Source organism: Amphiura filiformis, chromosome 4 (assembly GCF_039555335.1).
Source record: "Amphiura filiformis chromosome 4, Afil_fr2py, whole genome shotgun sequence".
In the NCBI taxonomy this organism is placed as follows: domain Eukaryota; kingdom Metazoa; phylum Echinodermata; class Ophiuroidea; order Amphilepidida; family Amphiuridae; genus Amphiura; species Amphiura filiformis.
The window spans coordinates 72,212,931-72,235,752 of record NC_092631.1 but is presented as its reverse complement, the minus strand read 5'-3'; the positions used below and the strand labels follow the sequence as shown (position 1 = coordinate 72,235,752).

The 22,822-nt window shown below is 38.0% G+C and overlaps 1 protein-coding gene across 1 annotated transcript in view; it reads left to right on the top strand.

Moving 5' to 3' along the window:
- Positions 1 to 22,195, top strand: part of LOC140151375 (uncharacterized) — a 41,976-nt gene extending 19,781 nt beyond the window's left edge. Inside the window, exons 6-20 of the mRNA XM_072173686.1 lie at positions 261 to 503; positions 908 to 1,030; positions 2,487 to 2,777; positions 6,058 to 6,180; positions 6,416 to 6,538; positions 7,037 to 7,162; positions 7,813 to 7,947; positions 9,783 to 9,947; positions 10,298 to 10,444; positions 11,315 to 11,431; positions 13,554 to 13,811; positions 15,185 to 15,448; positions 16,477 to 16,740; positions 18,893 to 19,132; positions 19,532 to 22,195. Of these exons, the coding sequence (XP_072029787.1) occupies positions 261 to 503; positions 908 to 1,030; positions 2,487 to 2,777; positions 6,058 to 6,180; positions 6,416 to 6,538; positions 7,037 to 7,162; positions 7,813 to 7,947; positions 9,783 to 9,947; positions 10,298 to 10,444; positions 11,315 to 11,431; positions 13,554 to 13,811; positions 15,185 to 15,448; positions 16,477 to 16,740; positions 18,893 to 19,132; positions 19,532 to 19,563 (2,651 nt within the window). The 3' untranslated portion in view covers positions 19,564 to 22,195. The remainder of the gene's footprint in view (positions 1 to 260; positions 504 to 907; positions 1,031 to 2,486; positions 2,778 to 6,057; positions 6,181 to 6,415; positions 6,539 to 7,036; positions 7,163 to 7,812; positions 7,948 to 9,782; positions 9,948 to 10,297; positions 10,445 to 11,314; positions 11,432 to 13,553; positions 13,812 to 15,184; positions 15,449 to 16,476; positions 16,741 to 18,892; positions 19,133 to 19,531) is intronic.
- The last annotated feature ends 627 nt before the right edge of the window (positions 22,196 to 22,822 follow it).

Sequence of the window (22,822 nt, the reverse complement as noted above, 5' to 3'; positions counted from 1 at the left end):
GTAGAGTTGGAGAATCACACAAATCAGAAGATACTGACCTTCTTACGGAAGATCACAAAAACGGTCTTTGCAGAAATGGTGGGAAAAGGGTGATTACTTCATTAAATGAAATGTGATATCTGTACTTAAGTAGCATTGTGTTATATCTAATACTACCCTTAATGTTTTTGACAGTATAGTAGCATGGATATGCACATAGGCAACAGCACTGCGGTAAAGCCTATGTGGAATGACGTTCATGTCGTTTTCCCAATTTTCAGATCCTCTGGTTATCAATTGTCCAACGAATATTATGATCTCGCAAGCACCAGGACAACCTACTGTAGTAAACTACCCAACAGCAACAGCTCAAGGTGGTTTTCCGCCGTACACCTTCACATCATACAGCCATCAATTTGGTAGCGTCTTTCCTATCGGCACAACACCAGTCACAGTAACCGTCGCAGATGACAATAATTATGTACGCAGCTGTACATTTACTGTGACTGTTGATCCTGCACCAGGTAAATATTGTAATCAGGATAATAAAGTGATTCCGGATGTAGAAGGTGTAGGAGTAAGGGTAGAATACTTCATTAATGAATATGATATAGATATAATACTTCCATTATTGTTTTTGACAATACCGTAAAAACTCGATAGTTAGCATATGTGCTTACTATCGAGCGCTTTTGAAAACATGAAATTGTACCAAAGTCCGGCGCTTTACTAGCTGAGCTAATGGGGTTGAGACACACATTTGCAGGTTTACTTGTTCGTGTATAACTATGTGTATCGTAGATTTGCTCAAAACCCTTTACACCTTTGTGGATGGGGCACTTCATGTTTGCATGTTTTAAATGCGCTCGATAGTAAGCACATATGCTAACTATCGAGTTTTTACGGTATGGGTTTTATATTATTACAGTTCCAGATCCATGTGATAATCATAATTGTCAGAATGGCGGACAGTGTGCAGCCTTCCCAGGTTCGTATAGCCAATACTACTGCGTGTGTCAACCATGCTATTATGGACCATTCTGTCAAAACCGTGAGTAGTCCATCCCTATTCCAAGAAAGTATCTTTGAATTGTCACGCTGTGATCCCAGCAAACACAAACATGTTTTTAAATGTTTTAAATATGTTATATATTTTGGGTTTTGGTTTAGATAAAAACATAACATTAAATGTCGGGTTATATAAAGGTCATGGAAACGTTTTAAAACGTTTTGTATGAAAACACACTACAATGTTATCAAAATGTTATTATAAATATTTGTTGCAAACATTTTTTGCCAAATGTTTTTAAACCTCTTAAATAACATTATATTAGAATGTTTGCAGTATGTTATTAACAAATGTTTTTGAATGTTATGTAAACGTTTTATACCCTTTATATGACCTTTTTATATAACGCGACAGTTAAACGTTTTCTGGCAATCTTTTCTAACCTTTTGCGGTATTGCCAAATCAATTTCAGTTAGGCCTACACATGTGTCCACTTATACAGAAAACGAATACATTTCCAAGGAATATTTTATAAAGCACTTGCTGTTGTGTGATCTTTATGAAACAATTAAAAAAGAACATCCAGAAACACTACAACAGAGTGATCAAGATTCCTGATAGGAATTGAAATATTTCTGAGTGAGTACCAGAGTATATTTGGATATGAAAAAGAACCTTTTCTACTTCAAAAAGTATTATTATTAATAAAGAGTTTCTTCATTCTGACCTTACATGTGGCGGGGGACAGGGAGGGCCATTACCCCCACCCCGACAAATCTAGGAAACATTTAAGAAATAAAATATTCCTTTAGTACTATTTAAATACGCATACCTAAGCACCTTGTTTTTGGGTATAAAATATTGTACAATTTTTGGACGGTTCGCGCAAATTGGACCGCTCATTGGGCATATTGCTTCCCTCCTGACAAAAAAAAGTCCAGGTCCAGGCACGCATCTGGTATGTAGAGGCAAGTATATTGAAAATCGTACCTTAAATATTTTCCATTTTGAAATTACCTTTAATGTTACACATTGAGACTGTATAAAAATGGACAAGATCCTGATCACCCACAGTGTAATGAGTTTACTAATACAGGGGGAGTCAAAAAAGTGCAATAATGCAAAGAAATCATTTTTATATGAGAACGAAGTTAAATGTTTCAATTTTGCAATGTTTTTAAAAATGCTAGTAATTGAAGAAGATGGAAGTAAAAATGGAAGTAATTAGCCACCTTATGAATTTTGATCGTTTTGAACAATTCCAACAAAAAAACGATGTTAATTTACTCACGTTTTAGTGACGTTTCACCACTACACTAGTGGTTTCTTCACATTAGCAACTCATCACATCTGACTGCTTGCTTTTATAGGTAAAGTGGGCCTTTGATAAAAAGAAAGAAATCTCACATATGATATAAACGCATAATGTGTATTTTAGCATGTTTTGGTTGAAAGCAAAGGTAATTACAGCTGACCGACAACAATATATTCATTGCAGGTGACACTGTCCTGCCGAGTGTTGTCTGCGGACAAGATGTCAGCACCCAAATTCAGAGCGGACAAGCTTACACACAGGTGTGTTTCCAACAATGCTTAGCAACAGACAATTCAGGAACAGTTCTTACTGTAACATACAACTGTGGATCAATTCAAGGGACAGTGGATCCATTCACTTTTCAAGGAAATCAAGTGTGTGCAGCATATCCAGTTGGAGTGTCAACTGTAACAGCATCAGCCACTGACAATTGTGGTCTTACATCGAATGATAGTCTTACAGTTACAGTTCCAGGTAATTTCTTCCTGCAACCATAATTTCGCTCCGGGCCACGCCCAACTTTCTTAACATCTGATCTATGATGTGCCACTGTTTATGTAATATTTTTGCCAGTCTGTGTGTGTAACATGTTTAAATTAGGTATTTAGCTAACTATATGCATCCTATACATTTACTGTGTTGGTGTCAGTAGAACTAAACATTTTTAAAATGTGTGCAGGGCTAGCCATAAAAAACCATACATGCAGCATTTATTTGGGCCAAGGGCATCTTTGAGGGAGGGGGTGTGATTTAACAGTCCTCGAAGTAAATTGTACAAATGTAATGATATGAACTTAGCTGAGATGAAAAGCCGACCATCGTTGATAAGAATTTTCTTATAATTGGCTCCTTTCTGCGTGATAGCGTTTTGTTTTCATGTGTGCACGCTGTGAGTATTTTATGAGTGTTTTGTTCGATGACTGCTTCCTGCATAGTCTGGTTTCAAGTGTGGGGTTTTTGGCGTCTCTTAAATTTTAAATGGGTTGTGTTGTGCAATTATAGTGCTTGTATCTTGAACAATGTATATTATTTATTTTATTAATGAGTGTTTCTTCTATTGCTGTCAGGGGCGTAACCAGACCTGACCTTCCGGGGGGGGGGGGGGGCAAGCTTGAAAAATTTCCCAATTTCTGAAAGCTCGCATAGCGAGCGGCTTGCCGCGAAGCGTTAAACGGGTGGGGTCCAGGGGCCACCTTAGGGCCCCTGGTGGGGTCCAGGGAAAGCCTCGGCAGGGGTCAAGGGGAGACCCTGAAGCTCCTGGTTTTTGGCATATTAGAAGCTAAAAAATCAGTGTTTCAGAATACAAATTTCACAATGAGAGTAGTATAGATCTTCTTCCCTCTTTCTTTCCCCTTTCTCTTCTCCCTTCCCCCTTTTTCTTCCCTCTTTTTTCTTTCCCCTTTCTCTTCTTCCCTCTTTCTTTCCCTTTTTCCTCTTCTCCCTTCCCCTTTTTTCTTCCTTCTTTTTTCCCTTTCTCTTCCCTCTTTTCTCTCCTTCTCCCTTTCCTAATTTTTTGCTCTTCTTCCCAATTTTTTTGTGTCCGGGGGGGGGGGAGCAGCTTGCCCCCGGCCCCCAACTGGTTACTCCACTGATTGCTGTTGTAAGTTGATTGTATATATGCTTATGGTATACTGCGCTAAAAAGCATCATTACACTTAGAAAAATAATCACAATTTCAAAACAGAGCCATATTGGGGTAAATGTTTTTAAATAGATGCCCTGTCTAATCTGGTACATTATGATACCCCATTGAATCCAATGTGACATCAGGAAACAAAGTTACAAGCATTTGATTAGACGAATGTCCAGTTTTAAAGGTGACAAACTGGCCTATTCAAAACTATACGGACTAGACATCTGGTTTCAAAGTGGTGAATGGCTAATTTGTTTGTGCCTTAAATTTAAAACAAAAGGAACAAAAGAAAACTGAAACAAAAGAGCTGACAAATAAAATGAAAGTTATGAAAAGTACAGAGTAAAAACTGAAATAAAAACAGCTTAAAATAAAACTTCATTGAAGAAACTGTGTTATCGCTTGTTGCGCTTGTTGGAATCTTTTTGCGCCTTAAAGCCTTTGCATCGGGGATTGAGATTGGAATTCCAGTTTCCGTTCTCACGAAGTAAGGGCTAAGAGTAAAATTGTACAATTGTCATTGTGTTTGGGAGTGGTCTTCTCTCCTTTGTTTATCAAAGCTATCTAGGCCAGCATGCATTTTATTAGCCTACACTGGCTATCCAGGCATGTACTTTTTTTTAATAGTATGAGCTTGGAACGGTCCATGGATTTCCCATGGATTAGCATGTGTCCCTCTCGGACCAACCTGGGTAAACAATAGGCCAGTTCGTCACTTTTAAAACTGGTCCTTCATCTATTTAATCGCTTGTAACTTTACTTCTTGAGGTCACATTGGATTAATTAGGAAATATATAGATCAACCTACATGTCATTATGCCGCACGTTCATTGATACTCTCTCGTCTTGACTATTGCAATGGCCTTCTCTCCTCATCACCATCTACTCATATTACTCGTCTACAACGTCTTCAACACTGGGCAGTACGTCTTGTATTGGAAGTCGGCCGAAAACACTCACCTGGACCACTTTTAAAATCACTTCATTGGCTTCCAATACGCCAAAGGATCCTTTTCAAATTACTTTTGCTTGTATATAAATGTCTTCACAAACAAGGACCAACATATATTGCTTATCATTGTATGTTCCAAAGAGACAACTCCGATCTTGCAATGATTATCTTCGCCTGGATTATCCCATGACTAGAGCCCGGACTAGAGTCTTAGCTGGAGATAGAACTTTCACAGTTTTTGCATCAAAAGAGTGGAATAAGCTACCTGTCTATATTTGACCATCTTCATCTATAAATACGAGTATATTCAAGAAAGCGCTCAAAACTTATTTGTTCCCTTAACATGTTCTTATTGGTATTGTACTTTCAATTGTAGTTTAAGTAGTATTAAGGTATTTTGTAAGCGGTCTGAGCTTTTTGGAAATGGCGCAAATGCTCTTTGTATTGCATTGTATTGTCTGTCAGCGCTAATGACATAGTTGCATATGAAACATCTCTCAGTAGGGTCGTTGACAACTTACCCAGGGCATTGTACTATTCAGCCTTGTATTCCATGGTACAATGACACCATACATGAAGCTCGGCGCCTTCGCTGGCGTTCAGAAAATAAATGGCGAAAAATATCGGTTGAATACAGGTAAATATCATTAGGCCTATATTACAGTCTAATCCCAAGCCCTGATCTTCAAGACGTAAAAAGAACTAAACGTGGTCGTCGTGGAGGCAACTTTCGGTAGAGACAAATCACCGTCATCTAGGAACACAGACCAGATAAATTTCACCATATGTCACGTCCCCTTCTGTGCTTCTGCGCTATGTAATATTGCTTGGTTGTATTGCAATATATTGTGTTATATTGCATTGTGTTGTAAACGGATGAAAGTATATGACCTTTGACCTTTTTGCTTATAATAGAAGTGAATTGAGTTGTTTTCATGGTTAAGTAAAGAGGTGATGAAAGTATAAGAGTTTAAAAGAGCCATCAGTTGGTGGAAGTTAGAGATGGTTGAACCTGGGACCTCCAATCGCAGTTGGAAATGTTTGTATTGACCGTCTATGCAGAAAGTGTGGAAGAAAGGTTAACTTACCTTATCAAAAGTGATATCTTTACTTTAGGTATAGGATTGGGTCAGATATAATACTTCCCTTATGGTTTTACATTATTACAGTTCCAGATCCATGTACTAATCATAATTGTCAGAATGGCGGACAGTGTGCAGCCTTCCAAGGCTCGTATAGCCAATACTACTGCGTGTGTCCACCATGCTATCATGGACGATTCTGCCAAAACCGTGAGTAGTTCATCGCCATTCGAAGAGAGTAACTTTTATTTTTCTTTGATGTTATTGTCTATTCATATCTACAGTATTGCCAAACACTTTCAGTCACCCATGTGTCCGATTAATACAGAAAACGATTAACAGTTTACAAGCAATATTTTATATCATTATATAATATTTTTTGTAAATAAAATAAACATTGATGTGACATACTCCCGGACATACTCATTGTATTTATTACGTACAGGAATCGATGCTTGTCTGAATCACAAGTGTGAGAACGGTGCTATTTGCCAGGCTCAACCAAATAGCTGCACTGATTACTCGTGTACTTGTCCTGCGTGCTTCGCAGGACCATTCTGTCAAACCGGTAAGTTTTATTTAATGTACAAGCAAACACTCGCCTGTTTTATTATTTATTTTTTCAGTACCACCACTGAGGAAGCCAATGTAGGCCAAAGCTTTGGTTAATATAAACTAAGTGTTGTATTGCTACGCACTAGAATCCAGTCCAATATCTTCCGAATATGCTGTTTACGAATGGGTCACCAGGGAGTACTAATGCAATAGAACCAAATTAGTTCGATCTATATACCATCGATGCTTGGTCGATCTTTATTATTTATAAAATCAATTAATAGACTATTGTTAACTGTAATTACATAATGAATCTATGCATGTAATGATAATAGCCAATACAAATAATTATCAGTAATTTTGATCAATTACTAGTAGTTAATAGGTCATAATTACGAGTATCGAAGCAACATCGACGGTCGATCCAAAGATCGAACAAATTTGATTCTGGTACTACTTAACACTCTCATATTTATATATATATATTATTTATTTTTTGATATCATTTCAGCGGTACCGGACCCTTGCACCAACAACCCATGTGTTAACGGAGGGCAATGCTCGCGTGTTCAAGGAACATGTTATGCTTATCAATGCTCTTGTCAACCTGGATTTGAAGGAGTGAATTGTGAAATCAGTAAGAACCCTATTTTTTAACATTTAGGCACGATGATGGAAATATAATACCTTCCTTAGAGTAGGTAAAGGGCGACAACATGGGAATTCTGATGGTATCCAACCAGCGCTCTAATTATAAGCCATGTGTAGCTATGTGTGTTATCAAGGAAGCCAGGTATGTGCATCGAAGAAAACAACACACAGAAAGAAACGCCTCACTTACATGGCCCGTCATAAATCTAAATCTGCTCGTGTTGTGACAATTTGATTAACAATAACACGGTCGTGTGCAGAATCAAAAGCTCTAAATTGACAAAAAATAACAGTATATGAAATTTGGTGCATTTTCAAAAGTTCCAAATCATAATGACCACGCAGTTTGATTTCTATGGGGTTCTATGCATTGCCAAGCTCGCCTACCCACGAACATCCCCTGTCGACTATTCCAAGTGCCCGGTTTATCCAATGGTTGAAACGCATGCATTGTTACAATACTTTATTAATGAATAGGCATGATGCGATTAATATGAACTAGCGGTTGTGTCAGGCTATGTCAATGGTCGCGCTGTGCGTTTCACCTTTTTTTAATTTGCTACTTTTTTAATTTGCGCCGTTTACAAATGCACCAGATTTTTTATTGATGTATTTTTGTATGTATTTATTATTTAGGAACTCAAATATATGTGAACCCATGTAATAACTTCCCATGTGAAAATGGAGGTTCCTGTGCCTGTTTGGGTAACAACTACTACGTATGTACCTGTCCATCTGGCTATGGTGGTATCAACTGTGAGACTCCATTAGGTATGTATTAAGCTGAATTTATACTTAATCGCTGAGCGATAGTGATTGGTTTTTAGCCAATGAGGTAGAGCGCCTTTTGTTGCGTTGAGAAGAAAGAACGCGCCACCTCATTGGTCAAATACCAATCGCTCGTCGCTTAGCGATGAAGTATAAATTCAGCTTTAATAAAAAATAGTAATAAATAAACGTTATGGAACATAATGGTTTCATTTACAGTGGCATACTTCATTCACCCCAATTTAATATTCAAAATTCAAAATTTTACTCAAGATTTGGAGTATGAGTTTCGGTATTCAACATATTCAAAGGTCATTTTAATGCATTTATTCATGCTCAAACATATTGTGGCTAAAGAATTGTGTCCCGATGAGCATATAAATACATTTACATAATTTGAGAGCCAAGTGTCACACAGTGTCATCGCCCGATATCTTCATGACAGAAATCACCATGATGGTAGGCTGAATCCACTAGTTCTTCAACAGCCACGCACGGCCATCTTGTTCTGACCTGTAATAGTTTTGAGACTATGGGCCGAGGGATCTCCGACTAAGGCTATTGACAATAGCCTGGTCACTGACCGCTGTAGATGTCAGTGAGCCTGGAACGTCATCTGCTTTCGACTACCTCCTGCTTTAGTCTATACTGCGCTAGTATTTCGTGTTATGTTCTATCCCTGAAGGGTTGACGAATGAGGGCAGCAGTCATTTTTTTGTTCTGCACATATAAAATCCGAATTTTTGTCAGTTTTTGATTTCAAAACGCACGGTTGTTTGTCAATACGCACGCTTACGACTACCATGTTCTTTCAACACATATATTCAAGTGCAAGCCTTACAATTGGCTTCTTTAGAAACCTAACATGACGGGAGATATTCATCATTTTCTACCCCGGTATCCAAAGGTCTATCGTCTGAATATCAAATAGCAGATGACATCACTCTACGCTAGTGCTCAACTCGGCTGCCCAATTCCCCTAGCCCACCTGAAAAGGACAAGAGCACGAGGTTACTTCAAATTATGTCATTGTCACCATGTGGTTTAATCGTTCAGGAATTCTATAGAAAGTCAGACACTGTTTATTTTATTGTCCGCTCAACAATGTAGGATTTTTATTCTGTTTGGTCGTTATTAAAAATGGGTGATCATTGATTAGGAGCGCGCGAGCGAATAGAAATGTCAACTCTATTTTGTATTATTTGTATCGGCGGCGTGTATTGAGTTAGTTTCCCTGCCTGTATAATATAATTATCTACCTGACGTTGTCGCTGTGTGTCACACTTATCAAATAAAACAATGGAAAATATAGCCAAATAAACTACAGCAATTGGTCAATCAAATATATGAGTTACATAAATCACAATCACACCTCCACGAGTCTGAAAGTTTATTTTTGAATTAACTTTTTATTTGAATTCCTGGCAGAAAATAAAATTTTGTCATGAATTAGGAAAGCCCACTCTGTTCAAGATATTATATTTTAAATTAAAGGAACGTATTCAATACACCATAAAACTGTGAAATGTCTGTATTTAGTGTTTTGGAGCAGTGTTCTAACAACAGATATTATAATTTAAAAATATCTTTATGTTGACCCAGATCATCCTGCAAAATAATCTTACCTTAATCATAACCCTTAATTCGAAGCGTTTTTCCACCTGCTCATGTAATTACACTTTCTACTTGTACAGCCATTACAAATGAATATTGTAGGTTACATGTTTACAAGGACAGACAGAAAAACGCATGCTAAATGTTTACCGGTCCTTAGGGTGCCGTCAGTTATTAGAAGTATTGAAGTTGAAGTTGAAGTTGTATTGAACATCTTTTCGCAGCTATAATCCCCAACTTCGAATCATGTCACAATGTTCCTTGCCAGAACAACGGTGAATGTTACAACGGTTATGATCAAAACAGTGCAACACAAGGGTTCTACAGAAACCAATACACGTGTGTTTGCAACCGAGGTTTCGGTGGCTTCAACTGTCTCACCAGCGTAGGTAAGTTGGGCTTTTTATAATGATCGAAAATGTAAAAGGAATGAAATGCTTGAAGTGACTGCTATAAAATTGGTTTTTTGGGTTGGTATTTAACATTACATCAATGTGAAAGGTGCCAGGCTACAATATAATACAATCTTATTTATTGCATTGAGGAATGATTCACATTTGGCCACTTTGGTAATTCCCGAAACTCCATTAAAAACAGATGCTTGCGTTCCATCATAGAACTGGCTCAGTTCCTCGGACTATGAGGCCGCGAAGTTCCATCAATCTAGTGTTCGTAATATTCGGTTTCACCACAAAGGATTTCGAAAATGACCATATATCATATCAACTCTTACCTGCAGTGAATAATCCTTTTGTGGATGAGTGTTTTCGGGTATTTTGCAGAAATGGAGGAACATGTGTCAATGCCTATTTCAGTTACGCCCAAAGAACTGCTGCGGTCTGTAAATGTAATATCGGATTCTTCGGACAATTCTGCGAAATAAGTAGTAAGTTACTATGTCAATGCTGTCGAAACACTTAAAGGCCCATATAGAATTAACAGATGTGGAAATAGGAGTATAAACTAACCAGTAGATACAAGATATAGTCCTACTAATTCATGGCATATTGGATGGCCTAGGGAAAGTTAGCCCATAATAGCAAGACTATCCTTGCCTTCAAGGTGAAACAAACCTACTCATGTTACCCTCTGGCCATATGGGCTGGCCTGGTGTCAGATCTTACCCAGGGAAAGATGACATTCCAATATATGCCTTTAAGATATCTATGAATTTCAATAACCAAATGGTGAAACATACCACTGAATCAAAAAAACATACATAGTGCATATACAACGATAAAGCATAAACATTTTAACAACTTTCAAACTTTTAAACTTTTGCTGGAATTTTAAAATTTGACTTTCTTGAACATTATCGTATTGATTTGTTTTTTGAAAATGTGTATTTTGTTTTTACTACTGCTACTTCGGCAGACACGCTTACATTGCACTTTTTAAGTTTTTAGGACCTCCAAAATGTCCAAACGCTTTAAGAATGTAGGCCTATCAGGAGAGACCATACCGCGGAATGTGGGCATGTTGCCTGTGGAGGTCGACCCTAGGTCAGGTTTGCGTGAGCGTCGAGTGAACTCAAATATAGCGTAAATAGCGCGAGCGTACAGTCGTACACAAAGAAACTTAATAATCGATGTCACCAGGTCTGAACAGTACCGGCGTCCTCTTAAGCTATGGACACTTAGAGGGCACAGGCAAGGAACATTCCAATCTATGTGTTTATTAATCTATGTTACACATCTTTGAAGGAAAATATAAAAGAGCATAAAAACCATGAACATTTTTGTGTATTTCATTATAGCTGAAAACCCATGTATTAGCAACCCATGCCAGAACGGTGCCCAATGTACACCATTCAATTCATATTTTGTCTGCGCATGCACTGGACCATTCTCTGGAGTCACCTGTGAACAAGGCGGTAAGTTTATTATTATTCTTGTAAGTTGTCTGATGAATGCACGTCCGTGTGATGTTTTGCAGCATGTCATGAAGTGATATATCGTATCGCTTAGTAATAGCATGACATGGTCGGTAAACCATGGTGGAGAATATGACGTGGATATAGAGTCTATATAGACAGCATGTAATAACCAATTAGCGCGTTGCATCTCTTTAATTAGCCAATCACAGCGCATATCTGACGTTTATTTCTTTACATTATATGCGTTGGTGCATAAATAATCAAAATAGAGAGTGTTCAGTGATTGGGTGGAGTTTGTAGAACGATTCTGGTTATTACGGAATATATATCTGGACCATTTTAGGTTTGCAAATTGGGATCCCAACAATTTGGCATGTGCAAAGGGGGGGGGGGCAAAGATTCTTTTGGCAGGCTGAAGGGGGGGGGCAAACGATTTTGTGTGGGCCGAGAAAGGGAGGGACAAGCAGTTTTTGACAGGCCGTTTGAAAATTTTACCCCCCCGCTCATAATTATTGAACAGCCCTTTAGTATGAATCTCACAGTTCTTGCACAAATGTAATACACAACTCCACCAACTCTAAGTTGTCCTCCAGACCAAACAGCTTTCATCAATCAAGGACAAACATTCACAGTCGTCAACTATCCGCCGGCATTAGCATTCGATAACAGTGGTGGGCAAATTATCATTAACTACTCGCCTCCGTTAGGGTCATCCTTCTCCGCTAATCCACCTGTAACTACTGTCCACGTTGCAGCGATCGATCCTAGCGGGAACGTTGCTAGATGTACATTTACCGTCACCGTTTCTAGTATGTATGATAAAGCATAAAAAACAGCCATTAGAGCGATTGATTGTTGACCAATTATCGCCCTTTTTTGATGTTTAGGAAACATATTAGTTAAAATATCAATTGAAAGTTAGCTCTTTTTCTGTAGAGACGCTAATTGTTTGGCAATGTGGTTTTGATATTTTGCTTGCTACCCAATTTCAAAAAGGGTTTGTTGTAATGTTGTTAAATTTTGATGCTTGCTACTTACATGTAACTAGCTTCAATCTTTTGCTGTAATATATTTTCGTTGTTTGTCCCTGAGGAAGGACAGTTTATCTACTCGAAACGTCGGTTGTTTTTGCCTACCTAGCCTTGGACGCCGGGCTAGGTTTTGAGATGCTATCGGATCTTTCTTCATCTTTCTTTGCGCAACCGTTGTCGACGGATGTGCCTTGTTTCTTACAGGTTCTTCTTACATAGTCGTTGACTACAGCTGTGTCGTTTTTCTTACAGGATCTTCTTTATTCTTATTCTTCTTAGTCCAGCCGAATGCTGGACTCTATCTTGTATTTCAGCAGTTTCTGCTTTTTTCTTTCTTTTTGTTAACATTTGACATAATTTGCTCTAGCTCCTTCATTATTTGACCGATTATAACCTTTATTATGTTTTAATGAATCCAAGTGTGTGAAAATATTGGATCCAACACATAATAATGACAAAATTGGATGCTTCACGCCCAATATTTATTGGTTTAAAATATGGGCTCAATCAATCCAATTTTATATCAAACTTGGGCGAAAGCTCTACTAAACCAGCCTTGAAATTGGACATGACCCATTTAGGGTCAAACGTCACGCTTGACAAAAAGCAGTCTTATTGACCCCACTTACGACATCTTCTTGACCGCCAGAGGTCACGAAAGGCATACAGGGGTCAAAAATTAAAAATGCTCCAATCCTTTATGACCTTCCATGACCTTTAGCAGCCAAAATGTCGTAAGTGGGGTCAATAGGACTGCTTTTTTGGAATCAGCACACCTTTTTACATAGGATAGGCTTATCAAACCTTTGCCACCAAAAATTCTGAGTAAAGCCAGTTATTTTCTAAAGTATGCCGAATAACTCGTCACACGTGCCCAGATCGCTGCGCTCAAAGTGAGCAGTAATTATAAACGGGAGAAGACAAAACGAGAGAAGATAAACAAGACGATAGCGTTGTCACACAGCAATCAACAAGATTTTTAAACATATAACATGAATTCCTCTCGAATTTAGTCTGAATCTCATTCCTCACAGTTCTTGCAAAAATGTAATACTTTAATCTTTTTCATAAATACATATTCCGTGCAGGTATGACCGACACAACTCTACCAACTCTAAGATGTCCTCAAGACCAAACAGCTTCCACCAATCAAGGACAATCATTTACAGTCGTCAACTATCCACCGGCAATAGCATTCGATAACAGTGGTGAGCAGGTCACCATTAACTACTCGCCTCCATCAGGGTCATCCTTCTCCGCCAATCCACCTGTAACTACTGTCCACGTTGTAGCGAGCGATCCTAGCGGGAACGTTGCTAGATGTACATTTACCGTCACCGTTTCTAGTATGTATGATAAAACAGAATAGTTAGTTCTCTTTCTCTAGAGACGCTAATGTTTTGGCTTTGTGGTTTTGATATTATGCTTACTACCTAAGTTCAATTGTTTGTTGTATTTTATCAAATTTTGATGCTTGCTACTTACATATGGCTAGCTTCAATCTTTTGCTGTAATATATTTCTTCCATTTAATCCTGCTTTTCATTTTTGTTTGAAAATCCTTTTTTTTCTTTCATTTTCCCTTCATTTAATACTTTCGTTTTCTTTCTCTCCTTCTTTCTTTCTTCCTTGTTTCTTTATTTTTCTTTCATTGATTTGCCTTTCTCTTTCCTGCCTTCTTTCTTGCTTGCTTGCCTTTCCTTCTTTATTTCCCACTTTGAAATTCGATATTGAAATTTCGGGTTTAAAATCGATATTCAAATTTCGAGTTTAAGCTCGATATTCAAATTGGTGCCAACCAAATCACTCAGTTAACATGAGGAAAATGTTTAGATCATTGGAGATTGAATTTACAAGCGTCTGGGATAATAACACTGATGCCTTTTTTGACAATTTTGGTATGGGCGATGCCCTGCCAAGCCTACTACCGCAGGTTATATGCTTACATTCTACTGATTTTTGCCTCAGAGAGTTTCAATGTTGTTGTTATTTTCGGGTGTTTTTTTCTTTTTTCATTGGTTTTTGTTATACGTTGGAATCATAGTTTTCTAATAACTTTGTAAATATTGTATATGTGTTGCAAATAGGGCACTCCGGTAGTGAATGTCATTTAATAAAACAGAAGAATTTTCGAAAGTGCGGGTATGCCGTGAAACTCAGAGTAGCGGTTTCCATTCCAGAGGCGTATAATACTTTGAAATTTGATTTTACGCTTCCCTCCCTGTAATGGGATTGACCACTCTTAATTGCAAAAAGTTAGTCTGCCTGAAAATAATACTGTTATAAATCCATATATATAGCAGAGGTTTGTTCATGCTTAACAAATGGACATGAACTTTCTACATAGTCCAAACTATAGTTTACGTGACCAGCCGTGATCAGGCCACATGAATGGGCTATTCAAGTTGAAATCCAGACACCCCCTATGGAAGACGTGACTGTAATCTTCCACATAGCGCGTATGAACTTCAAATGAGGTTATATGAATGTGTGACTCCATTTGAAATGTACACCAACTGTTTATTAAATTAAAGTCGTGTTTTTTCATAAGGGGTATATGAATTTCAACTGGAATAGCCCAATTTACGAGATTAACTACTATCGGTTTGACACATATTTTTTTCCAAAAAAAAATCACTTGTTTTTGAAGTATCATTTAAATCTCCATCTGCTCTGAAGGACACATTGAAAAAGTAAAGACTTTTTGTATATATTTGCAGCTACCGGAATAGACCAAACACCACCCGTCATCAGGAATTGCCCAACGGGCGTCCAAATCCAAGTAGCAGCTACAGCTAATAGTGGTGTGGCTTCATGGAGTGTTCCAACAGCCACGGACAACTCCGGTGTGACACCAAACCGCATATCTACCCACAACCCGGGAGATGTGTTCAATGTAGGCATAGCAACTGTTACGTATACTTTTACGGATAGCTCCAGCAATGCTGCGATTTGCTTCTTTGACGTCTCTGTAACAAGAATTGGTAAGAAATGATTATAAGACCATTGTTAAGGAAACAATGGTTTGATGAATTTGTAGGCGATTTGACAAAAAATTGTTGTACTTCCAGTGGCCATGTCAAATACCCCGCAGATTGAGTGGCCTCCCTGTCAAAAACCTGGATCCGCCCCTGCTTCATAACCCAATAAGTTCAAAAGTACCTTACCGCTTGAGAACAAAAATATGCACCAATGATTAGTAATGTTGATATACCCAGCGAATACAAAACGTCCTTAAAATGTTTCAAACCGTAATATTTTTGGTTTTGGTACATTCAATGTCATGTACAGGGTGATTTAAAATGAACTGTACCCAACTTCACTCAATTTTTTTTTTCATATATTTGCGGAGATTGTACATATCAAAAAGCTATCATAGAAAGCAGTGATTAGTGTTCTGTAGTAGAAATTTTTAATTTTGATAATAAGTGGTTTTAGTCAGAAGATATCGCATTTTCAAGTTATCATCCCATTTTTACACCAACACACGGAACTAAGTTTATCCCTGTTTTCTACCGCAGTAACAAAATGCAACCATGACTACGTACATGTGCAGCAAAACCAAGACAAATTTTATTTCCCATTATTAAATCAATAATATTGATATACAATTACAATGTCAAGTTTGCAAAGATTACATGTTAAATAATACATTTAGAACAAAGGACCCTTGACTTGAAATTGTAGAGGGAAATTTGAATCCAAAGAGAAATGGTGCTGGTGCAATATCCATACACTTGTAGTCTTCAAAGTGTGAATAGCTTGAAATATAATAGTCTTCAAAGTAACAACTCATCAAATATTTCCATGTTAAGGTTGGTCTCAACCAAGGAATTATGGAAACCTTTGGGCCTCGGAACTGCTAAATTGTTGGTCTAAAGTATATAAATGTCAGGTTTGCTAAGATTCCTGTCTCATGTTAGGTAATAAAACAAAGGGTCCATTGACTTGAAATTGTCATTCTTGTTCTTGATCATAAATCATAGGTTGTTCATTATTCAATATTTTCTAGTCACTGGAGTAGATACCACGCCACCAAACATCCGAGGCTGTCCCACGGCACCAATCTCAGCAACTGGGGCGTCAGGTACCGCAGTACCTGTTTCCTTTACTGCACCAACTTGTACAGATGCATCTGGAGTGCGAAGCTTGACATCCAATATTGGCGGTACTAGTTCATTAAATCTCCCCGTTGGCATTGCTCTTGTTGTAGAGTACACGTGTACAGATAATGAAAACAACGTTGCACGATGTGCATTTACTCTACAAGTATCAAGTAAGTACGTATGGTGGTAGGGTACTGCATCTGTAAGAGTAGAATGGTGCAGAATGTGTAAAGGGGGTCATATAGGTCACCATGGTCGGTGTGTTTGCATAAGTCCAATGATTTTATGTAATTTCCCTTGAAAAAGAAGACATGAATCGTTGATATGGATATGTTTACTTCTAAAATCATACAGTTGCTACAAGTCCTTAGGCATGTCCTTTAATCCATATTTTGTTTTCAATTATTAACCATAGAAACCATGTATACACACTCCACCTTTTTATATGTAAAATGCTTAAGTGAATAATAGCCCATGAGGAGTGACACAGGTAAAGAACTTTTATTCACCTAGGCTCTATAAAAGACAACCACATGGGCCAATCAGTGGTTCACAGCAGCTTAGAAACAACAAGAGTAAAGGGGTACAGTAAAGCATCAGACACGTGAGGTAATATGCTTATGCACTCTACTCTTGAGGATGGTGCGCCGTTGTCAGATACTCCATCTGGTAGGCTATTCCATACGTGAACAACTGCAGTGTGGATGAAGGTCCTGCCAGGAGATATTGTTCAGCTCTGTACTTGCTTCCTCTTCGCTCACGTCTATGATTCGAAGGGCCTTCATCTGGATTGATCCTTGTAAACGGTTGCTCTGCCTCTGACACCAAGTTTTTTTGCAACTCTCCTCAGACCGCCAAGCTTTTGTTCTGCTCTGGATGCGAAGTTAGAAATGTGTTTTATCCAGAGCAGCTTGTTGTCGACTTTGACTCCCTGGATCTCCAGCTCCTCCTTCTCAGCCAACTTGGTGGTACCAAACATAAGATCTAGCTTGGTTCGATTCCACTTTCTTGATATTGTAATAGCCTTACATTTCGATGGCTCGAAAGTCACCTTCCATCTGTCTGCCCAGATCCTCATTATCTCCAGGTCTCTGTTCAGGCTAGCAGTAACTGCTTCATGGTTGTCTCTAGATGTAATCTCCAAAATCAAGGTGGAATCATCTGCGTACAGAGGTAGAGTTGGTTTTTACACTCATCACTCAGGTCATCAATGAAGACAAAGAACAAAAGTGGGCCCAATATTGACCTCTGGGGTACTGATGCATTGATGGAGGAAGTAATTAATGACTGGCCAGATAAGACAACTTGATGGAACGATCTGTCAAGTAGCTCCTAATCCAGGTGAACAGCTTGCCGGATACTCCTTTTGCCATGAGTTTGGAGCAAAGGCCATTATGCCAGACCTTGACATGCTTATTTAATGTCCAGGACAATCAGACGCACTTCGTTACCCCTGTCCAGGGAGTCGGACCACTCTTGGGCCCGAATGGTAAGGATGTTAGCTGTGCTGTGGTGTGGTCTAAATCAACTGTTTATCTGATATCAGTTGGCTTCCAAGGATGTACTTCTGACGTTGGTTCTGACCAACAGCCTCCACGACCTTGCTGATGATACAGAGCAGAGAGATGTTGCGGTACATAGATGAATTAGACTTCGAATTTCTCTTGTGAATAGGGATGACAGAATCAGTCTTCTATTATCTTGGGAAAACTCTCTTGGAGAAGCAAGGCTCAAACAGCAGGCTGAGTGGTCTTGCAAGTTCTGCGCTGCACTCCTTCAGGCCTTATAGGCCTGTAAGGCCTATTTAATTTATTTTATTGAAATTACATACAGTATGCCAATGTTTATTCTGTATCACTGCATACCAAAGTCAGTTGGTCAAATATGAGAATACCGTATCACTAATGACATGTACCTATGACTAAAATAGGGCCTGCCCATGACCAAATAATTGCAATTTTCTTTAATCTGGGAAGTGTCCTGCTATAATACATAGACAGCTTAGTATGGGCCTAGTGATTTAGCCAATATGAGTAGAAAACCTAACTTGAAGCAAATGGATGAAATGGGATATTCAAGTATTAATTTGATATGGGCATATTGAACAGTTCATAGTGATTAAATGGAAGTTATAAAAAAAAATGAATAAGGAGAAGGGCCGAAGCCTTCTAAATATAATAATAATAATATAATAATAATAATAATAATAATAATAATAATAATAATAATAATAATAATAATAATACATAAATAAATAATAATAATAATAATAATAATTTATTTAATTAGGTATCCATGCACTTGCAACCTTTCACTTTTCAGATCGAAACGGTCCTACTATAAATAATTGCCCAAATTTGATCACCGATACATATACACCTTCTGAATTCATCAAGTCTGAAACGTGGACGGAACCTACTAGTAACAGCAATCTGGAAATACGGACACATCGACCAGGAGCTATATTTGATCGTGGTTGTACCGCAGTATTCTATCGTTATCAATTCGGAGGAGCCGTATCAGTTTGTTCTTTCCCAGTGTGCTTATGGCCTGCCTCTACTAGTAAGTGATTATATCATAATAATTGTTGTTCATAATTTTCGCACAAACCTTATTCAATCTTGTTTCAAGTCATTTGTATCTTCTAACGAATGTTTGTCGATAAAAAAATAGTTGCCATCGAAAAAATGTGCATTCCTATGATGTAAAACACTCCAATCGGTAAAAATATACGATAACCTTTTAATGTGTTTGGTACAAATAAAACGTGTCCTCTACAATTTGACGTCATCTTTTTGTTGCAGTTCTATCAAGGTTTAGAACTCTACCAATAGAAATTAGACCATTTTGTCCACCATGTTGGCCATGACTGTACCTCGGGCCTTCCTCAATATTGTACAGTCGGTAAAAAAAAATATTTGAATGACAATAAAAGTATGTGTTTTTCCTTACTTTTTTCAGCTGGACGAAAGAGGCGTGACATTGAAGGTTAGTTTGCCATAACATAACATACCGGGTAGTGCCCAATCATTACATAAAATAATGTTCAATTTTATACGTTTTCAAGGTCGGATATTTCAAATTAATGATTACATAATCTTCAACGTATGAAAATTTAGCCAAACACTTCTACTACAGTATCAGAGAGCCTCAACCAGCTTGGAAAAGCCAGTCGATCAGATTACCTACTGGATTGTTGGGTGACGCTCTTGGCATTATCGGCTTTGTTATTACTCTTATTGTTGCCAGAGGATGATTTAAGGAAGCCCCATCATGCACTGCAAAAGTGTTATCACTAGATTTTCAACTGCCACTTTACTTTTCAAATCCCATTGAACTCTGTGCAAAATATGTTGTTTTAGAATTGTGCGTGTGTCATTATTACTTGGTCGATTTCAGAACAAAAGTGTTGTGTGTTTAAAGGATAATAATTCACACCTTCTGTAGATAACATAAAATGTGAAATCGACCAGCATCTTCACAGCGCTTTTTATGTAAATATAACTGTACAAATTCAAATTAAACCATGCACGTGCAGTACGTCTATATGCAGTGGGCGAGTAGTGGTGTCATGTTCGCTCACACAGCTATGCTAACCGCAAGTAACATAGTGGAATGTTGGGAAGTGCTTAAATCATCCTCTGCCTTGTCGCCATAACCTGCTTGATTAAAAAGATGACGTTAGTACAAAGAGCTGGAGACGAAAAAGTTCTTATCAATTAACTATTAACAAATAAATTTGAATGGCTGTATTGCAATATCTAATTTAGCATTATTAGAATGTTATTTGTATATACAGTAATTCTTACTTAAGTTTAGTGTGTCTCATTAGTACTAAATCTGTACTAATAATTAAAATGTAACTTGTTCTTACTTTTAATTGGTGGTTGTGTGAAGAGAAACCGCGAACATCATCAACTCCAAACATGCCCTGGTCATGACAAATAAAATATCACATAAGAAATGTCAACATATCGCTGCCTCAAAACGTCAAGTAGGACGATCATATGTTACACAGCTTTTACAGAGGTCTTGTTAAAGCAGTGGTGGAGAACAGAATGTTTGGCATACATGTATATTTAGATTTCAACCCAGAGTTTGATAGTGTGCTACACCAATGCTTGCTCAAGAAGTTAAAACCGTAATATATGAGCTTACGTACATTTTAAAACAATCTTCATATATTTTTAACGTCATCCCTGTATCAATAATAATGTAGTAACTTTTACCTAGAATGTCTTTAATAGAATTTCCATTTTTTATTCTAAAATGTTAAATAGCGCCACCGCTATTCCAACGCCGAAAAAAGGCATTGTAAAACTGGTTCCGTTAGTGGTAATTCGGAGAGGGCCGCGACATTTCAATTCAGAGGGCCTAAATCAGTGGCGTAACTCCTATGTGCTCTGGGGGCCGCGCCCCCGGGCACCCGGGCTAGGGGGCACCACTAGTATTGTTAATTCTTTCCTCTGGGCGCCACAATACCTAGGTACGTCACTACAGGTAGTGACGAATCTTCAAAAGTCAAAGCGTGATTGGTCCTATTTCTGCAAATTTTCGCGGGCTTCGCTCCAAGAATTGGGGAGGAATGCCATTATGTATCCTTAGCCCTGGGCGCCACAACCCTTAGCTACGCCACTGTCCTACACGTCGGACTATGCACATCCTTCTACCCGATCTACTTTCCCCCCGGGCACCCTGGCCCAAAGTTACGCCACTGGCCTAAATTTCTTTTTATCGCATTTGTATATTTTCATATCAATTTTAGTAATTTAATCTTTCTTTTAAAATCAGAAAATACCAACTTTACGAAGAAGTAGGTTCCTAAGGATTTGTTATACTGTATGCAATTTTCCCTGAAGTGTTTACTTCAGTAGGGTCTATATGTAACCATATTGAGTTCGGGCTGTTGACAATGTTAGATGCTGCTTTAAAAATAATTTAGTTTTGTATTTCATCTTGCAATAAATAATGCTTTGTACAATATAATATAGATACGTTACATGAAATTTGTTTACGAATTTTTATGGAGTCTATGCTATTTCTCACCCTGATGTGGCAGTGACGTCAGTGCGTATTTAAATTAGGCGCAGCTTCGAGTAGCTAATGGACGCGCTTCATGGTCAACGCGTTGACGTCACTACCGCATCAGGGTGAAAAATATTATAACCATACACTAACTTGTTCTTCACGGAAATCCTTCAGTCATTGGTGTCAGAAATAATCTGCTTGTCAGGAGGATAGAAAACACGATGTTGCAGCTGACCAACGATCTCCGTTAATTATTAAGCCACTGTATTATCAAATAGCATGCACTTGGTAGAGTTATTGGCGCTTGGCATATTATTGGAGTTATATGGGACCAAATCCAGCAGCAAACTCAAGGTTTGAGTTGTCCCCAGTCCATACCATAATATAAGCTCATAATATAGGGGACCTAGGCTAGCTGCGACATTTTAAGTCCCATTTTAAGATGAAATTATGCAACATTTAAATTAAGGTTATGCTACCTGTTGCAACCTTTACCTCGGTTAAAGGACACTCTCGTTGTTTTTTTGTTTTTAAAGGTAGTAGGTCTCATGTCTATTTTCCCCACTTATTTGTTCTGCATGGCTACACTAACACCCGAACTAAAAGTCTAACATCAGGAAGATCTGCAGGAAGTTTAACAGAACCTCAACAAACCTTCATAGAAACATTAATCAGTACAAAGTGTTCAGTTTCATTTTTAAGAAAACCCGGGATGTAAACATCCTTCGTCACAACGAGACGTTGTTAAGGGTAGACGAGGTATTGTTGGTCGAAGCAACTTAAAAATCGATTTTCATTATCTAGATCAATATATTATTGAAAAATAACACCTTGATGTTTTGCAAAAGTTCATTCTACAAATCGTATACTTTGTAAACTTGCTTAATTAATTGTTTTTAATGAGTTATGTACGTTTTACAAAAGTGTTGTTGTTTCCGCCCTCTTTACAACGTAACTCAAGAACCGCAGCACCTATAAAAGTATATCTGTGATATTTTAATTCTTCTACACGCTCGCTATGAATTGAGCTATGCAGTTTTTGCCAAAGCTCACTACTATTCGTAAGGTGTTGTGAACTACCAAATCACAACAGTTTAAAATAATTAATAACCTTACCGAAATGTAGGCAATGAGAGTGAGAGTTGAATTATAGCTGAATCAACGTCAATATCACATCGGTGTAATCGTTTGATCTAGAAATCTACAATAGTGCTGATAAATTTG